This window comes from Anticarsia gemmatalis, chromosome 4 (assembly GCF_050436995.1).
Source record: "Anticarsia gemmatalis isolate Benzon Research Colony breed Stoneville strain chromosome 4, ilAntGemm2 primary, whole genome shotgun sequence".
Lineage (NCBI taxonomy): Eukaryota > Metazoa > Arthropoda > Insecta > Lepidoptera > Erebidae > Anticarsia > Anticarsia gemmatalis.
The window spans coordinates 8038328-8044493 of record NC_134748.1 but is presented as its reverse complement, the minus strand read 5'-3'; the positions used below and the strand labels follow the sequence as shown (position 1 = coordinate 8044493).

General features: G+C 35.1%; 1 protein-coding gene and 1 non-coding gene across 2 annotated transcripts; both read left to right on the top strand.

Annotated features, from left to right (window-relative positions):
* The first annotated feature begins 807 nt into the window (after positions 1 to 807).
* Positions 808 to 879, top strand: TRNAE-CUC (transfer RNA glutamic acid (anticodon CUC)). The gene has a single exon. It is a non-coding gene; the product is annotated as a tRNA-Glu (tRNA).
* Positions 880 to 1698: 819 nt separating this feature from the next.
* Positions 1699 to 3273, top strand: LOC142972687 (uncharacterized). Its single transcript, XM_076113976.1, has one exon. The coding sequence runs from the start codon at positions 1754 to 1756 to the stop codon at positions 2471 to 2473; it is 720 nt and encodes a 239-aa protein (XP_075970091.1). The 5' UTR covers positions 1699 to 1753; the 3' UTR covers positions 2474 to 3273.
* Positions 3274 to 6166: the final 2893 nt, after the last annotated feature.

Genomic DNA, 6166 nt, shown 5'->3' with positions numbered 1-6166 from the left:
CTTAACAGAAAGAAGCTTCAAATTTTTCGGGTTACTTAATATAACCCAAACAGTTGGAACATTATATCAAATACATAATGTACCTTTACAACGGAAATTGAATCTATGAATTATGCAGTAGGTTTAAGAAATCTTCAAAATATAAAAGTTATAAAACGTCCTTCATGACCATGACCTTTGTATTCTCGTATAAAGAGTACATAATAAAACACCTAAAGCGGAAATAGACAAACAAGACACCTGATTCCAGAAGATGTCAATATTTTGGTACGGAAATATGATTTTGGGAATCTCCCCTCAGTCAATCGACTGTAGCTTTTGATATTCAGCGTCACAAAACAAGAATACAGTACTCCGAGCTCGAGTATAATATCCGGCACCAAATTCGGGTAAAAAGCAATATACTATGGAAATAAACCTAAATTGTGTCCTTAAAATACAGACGACAATGAAGCTCTTTGACTTCCAGGATCCTTTTCATATAATCTCACATTGCTGAAAGACTTTCTCAATAATAATAAATCGTATTCTAAATTAAGTAAATAAAAACATTACCGAACAGTGCTTAGCATAAATTCTAAACAACCTTAAGTGTTGTCCTTACCTCGGCAAGCATCTACAAACTGTCAGGGACTTTGAAAAATAAAAGAGAACGACCAAACTATGTCCTGCTAATTTGATAATATTTGAGCATAATACTCTTACAAAATAAATTACAGTCGCTTGAGGCTGAAACTTATTAATTAATTAATCATAAAGGTCTTTTGTAGCTACTTTACTTTTTACGGTGAATAGCATAATTTATTATCCGATATGGTCTAGTGGCTAGGATACCTAGCTCTCACCCAGGAGGCTCGGGTTCGATTCCCGGTATCGGAATATCTTTTAACTGCACGTTTGGCGCAGTGGTTTAAGCGGTCACCTCGCCGCGACAACCGTAGCGCCGCGTGTGGTGGGTTCGAATCCCACCCGGGACATATCTTTGTGTGATGAGCACGAGTATATGTTCTGAGCCTGGTTGTGAATTTATCTATATAAGTATGTATTTAGAAGTATATAAGTATGTTTATCAGTTATTTGGTTACCATAGTACAAGCTCTGCTTAGTTTGGAATCAAATGACCGTGTGTGAATTGTCCCACTATAATTATAATTATTAATTATTAATGTTATAGGAGCACATAACCAGTCGCGCTCTCCGCAATCGATCTGTGGGTCAAGCAGCATTTAGTGCGGCCATTCCTTGGATGGGTATTTTCTTTTTTATTTGGTGTGGGTTGCTACTAACCACACAAAAGATAGAGATATATTCAACAATAACTTTGTTTTGTACCTAAAATTACAGAAAGGAAACAGAAATTCTGCTTCCAATTATTAACTGGCGTGTGCCCGCGGTACTTCCTGTTTAGTAACAAATTGAGTGTTCCAAATCAGTGGACTGCAATAATTCAAATATTTCCTCCACACCCCGTGGATAAATCAGAAGGAAATTTTATTAGATCGCTCCACTGCAATGTTCTCTCTTATATTTATTTTGAAATTTAATATCGCCGCTACCTACATATTAAATTTTCAAGTGTGCTAGTGATTTATTTAAATTCTTCATTATAATATACGCAGGCGAGGAAACTTATCTTCAAAACCTTTAACCACAGACCATTTCATGACAATACAGAAATGTCAAATATGATGAAATTGACATAATATTTTGATACCATAGTTTTTTTATACAAGTTATTTTGTGTAATATCATAATGTCGCAAGTAATATGGGGACTAAGTAAATTAGTTAATGACCCTACAACGACTCTATTTCAAGAACTACGCCATCGTGTGTTTAGAGCACACTCCTCCAGATCTACGGAAGATAGTGAAGAGGCTACTGCCGCCAACAACGAAGTTAATCCCCCGGAACACAACGATGCTGCCATCTCCCCAAAACCATCTTACTCGAAAGGAAAGCCAAGAATCATAGAAATGAAATCGAAATCTACGCAAGTAGGTAACGGAATGTATAAACGTCATCATGCATCGATCCAGTGCCAAAGATCACAGCATATGAAAACTTGTAAAACGACAAGTATACCGCATGTCAGTCGCTTAGATAGTAGCACCGGCGAAGCACATGTTGTTGACAAAAAGGACGCGGCCATCAACTCTTTAAACCCAGACGTATGTAAATCACATCGTGAAGTACTGTGGACATTACAGCGATGGCGGCTTCGAGAGCCTGAAGCCAATCACGAAAGCAACAATATATTGAATCAGTTGAAAACGATACTCATGCGGATAGCTAAGGCGTTTCAGATGGAGAAAATACAGAATATACCGCCATATCGACCGCCCGAGAAGCAATTCATGAGGTTGTACAAATGTGAAAGCTTGGATCTAATCAAGACACGAGAGAATCAAGGGAGAAGAAAATCTAAAACAGAAGACAGGCAATGTGGGACAATGGTGGCGGCAGGAACCTAATAGAAAGTGTCATGGCATTCATTATGTTCAGGAGCAGGAATAACAAGGGGCGTAATTGAATTTCTCCATGTCGCGTGACAATTACCGCAACCCGGAGAAAGTAAACATGTCATGTGAGAAAGAAACAAGCCATCACGCGTTAATTAATATGATCGTGTTGTTCGGACCGTCGGCGGATATAATCAAACTAGCAAACCAATATTAAACAACATAAAACATTAGACACACACTCTAGCTCCAGTAAATATGAGTATAATCAGCTTGTTGTGATAGGATTGTGGGTTCTGAAATATTAATGTTAACGGCCTATCAGAGGTTTGCGGCTCGCACCATGAAATATCAATATTACAAATCAGGTTAAGTATTCTATTCCTTAATCGATTAATTAGATCAGAGCAATTATATAGAAAGTTAATTTCACAAAGCGCAACCCGTGTGTACTGAATGTAAAACCATTATAATTTGTTGTCAATTACATAGTTTTCAAATTATTTATAACAAGTAAGTGTTACATGACATAATCTTTTCCTTGGAAAAAATTAAGTGTGTCATATCGACAATAATAATATTTTTTTAATACGAAATGGACACAAGGCTAATGCTATGGTATGAGAAGTTTCCCGTTCAGAAGTACAGCTTGGCCCGGTATCAATAACGAATAATAAAAACGAGTGACTGTACAATATTTTACTTTGTTTCGATGAATATCTATCAAAAAATCCATTACCGAGCAACGGATTGTAAATGATTCATTTAGGTACAATTTGATACTTCTTCCGATCCCCCGGAAGTAAAACAGTGACTTTTCTTGTTAACCTCTTACTCCAAATTAATAAATAAAATAAATTCACGTTGTCTTACGTCTTTTCTAAGAACCTGGTAAATATTTGAAATGAATATCTATACTAATCTAAGTATACTAATATTATAAAGCTGAAGAGTTTGTTTGTTTGTTTGTTTGTTTGAACGCGCTTATCTCAGGAACTATTGGTCTAATTTGAAAAATTATTTCAGTGTTAGATAGCCCATTTATCGACGAAGGCTATAGGTTATATATCGTCACGCTACGACCAATAGGAGCAGAGAAACAGTAAAATATGTTACAAAAACGGGGAAAATTATGACCCATTCTCTCTTCGGTGACGCAAGGGAAGTTGCGCGGGTCAGCTAGTTAATAAATAAAATAAATTCACGTTGTCTTAACTACGTCTTTTCTAGGAACCTGGTAAATATTTGAAATGAATATGTAAGATAATCCTGCAAAACAAGTAATGTTTGATATTTATGTATATTCTAGGTAGAAAATAAAACATGTGTATTATCTGAACGTGGAAGACACGCAGTAAAAGGAAACAAAGCCGTTGGGATCAAATCAATAAGCTGATGTACACTCATCATTCAAACGTTGGCAGAGGTTGATCTTGACAACAGGACAATAAATCATTTAAGTTTTGATAGAACAGATGAACTTGCAACAATTTAATTTGAATCCTTTGGAGGTCACACTGTTGACCTTAAAAGTGGCGGTGATATATAGTAACATGTTATTTTTTTAATTTTTCACTGAAACATTTCAGTGTCGTTCGGCCTCTGGTCTCGGACAACAATAAATGACCGCGCGTCTGAACCCCGCCCACCATCGCCATCGTTACGTTACTCGAATCCCTGCTAAATTAATATTTGTCTTTGTTGTTTCATTCTTACAAACTTTTACCAATTTCCGGAGTTTTATGGAGCATTGTTGTTTTAGTAATCACATTTAAATCTGATTTTGCAAAGGTTTGAAAAACAGACTTTATCCTATAGGTACATGTAGCTACAATTAGCTAATTATCAGCTTTTTATTAAGTTTCTACTTTAATAAAAATTTAACTTATTTTTAAAAGTCGTTTGCCCACGCAAGTAAGAACATGATACCAAAGGTGACTCGAACGTTAGATACATGTATTTATTGCTATTTTCACAGAAATAACTATCCCAAATTAAACTGGGGATGACCTCATTGGTATCTTCTCCACGTTTTAGACTAATTAACAGGTGTGACCCCTCATAAACAGTCGGCCTGAAAGCTGTAAACTTGCTTTCACGTTTATTAACAAATTAACGCAAAGTGCATACACTAAACGCCAATTCGAACGGTTCACTGACACTGATTTATTATGTAGAACTGAAACAAAAAGAATTTGTATCCCGACAATTAAATTATACCTATTTCAAATATAGCGCCGACAGTTGTGACAGATTGTTACTAAATATAATTAACTTGATGAACTTCTGAAATGTTGGGGTCAAGAAGTCGGGCAAACTCATTATGTATCCCTGTAATAATATTAGAATAGATATAATCTAACTTGATGTAGTTACACGAAGGCGTCGAGTGTTTTGTTTTAAAAATTCCCGACGGTGCAACATTTCCTTTGTTAACTTTTACAATCTTTGTGAGATAACAAACAGTTCCCTTTATAGTCCACCATCAGCAGACAATGTTGTAAACAAAAATATTTACTTTCGATACTCAAAACCGCTTACGTTTGTTTCATCGCACATTTGTTTTGAATTGTGTTATTGTAATACAACTCTTAATGAGGATGTAACAAATGTTATTAATTACTAAACTAACTGCAATATGCATTTTGGCAATAAACAGTTAAATCTATTCTAATTCGTTCAATCGCTTTAAGAAGTGACGCTACACACTAAGACTAGTAGATACAAGTACTCTTTGATGGAGAGCCTTGATCCGATTTATTTCTATAATCAACAAGACTATAAAGAATAAAGTTAACATGAAGTAACATCTAAATTGCTGTCATAAATTTTTATGATAAGAATCTCGGCGTATAGATTCCAAACAAATAGTTACACTATTCCTACTGGCAAGTAGTACATTTTTATGGATCGGATCAACCATTGATACTATTCAAAGAATCATTCGATTATTTTTACACTACAATCTGGTGTATTTCATTCAATATCTCTTAGAACGAACAAAGTACAAAGGATCGTGAGTCACAAACTTTTTTTAAAACTACTCTTTAATATTGATGTGAAGATTTTGCAGCAAGACGTCGTTTGTGCCCAGTTGAACAAAAGTTAGACCTTACAAAGTCCTGCAAAAGCCATAAAATACCAATACTGTGGAAGAAACCGGTTAAAAAGAGATGAGGCTGAAGTAACGCTAGTTTGAGATCAATCAATATTCGCACAGCTGAGCGAAATTCATCGCTTTAAACTTTACATAGTCCTATAAAATCTTTGCTAGATCAGTATTCCTTGAGACCTTGAGGAACAATGATAAAACTCGAAATATTTTGTACTTTGTGGTTTCCTCGTTTCATGTAAGACGCTTTATTTAACAAATTTCAGTTATGTATTATGTTTTATAGTTTGTAATAATATGTACCTGATTATATTTTTTCAAATTATCAGTTTTGGTATAAAGTAAAACACCAGCAAAAAGCTCGCTAATTCATAAGACAATATTTTTATTATTAAACTGAGTAACGTTAGAAAAGTTGAAGCTACTGAGAGAGAAGTATTATAAAACCGCCTACGTCCCGGTGTTTTTCCCAATAGTTATGAATGTTCCGTAAGTCCTCCGAACAGTTTGCGGTTATTACTCTGTATCTTACTACGAGTATCGAAGATATTTAACTAAACATTTATTTGCGTTTAGCCTTATTCAAATGGAAA

Coding starts and splice junctions, on each gene's coding strand:
- LOC142972687 (XM_076113976.1), top strand. CDS start 1,754: ATGTCGCAAGTAATATGGGGACTAAGTAAATTAGTTAATGACCCTACA.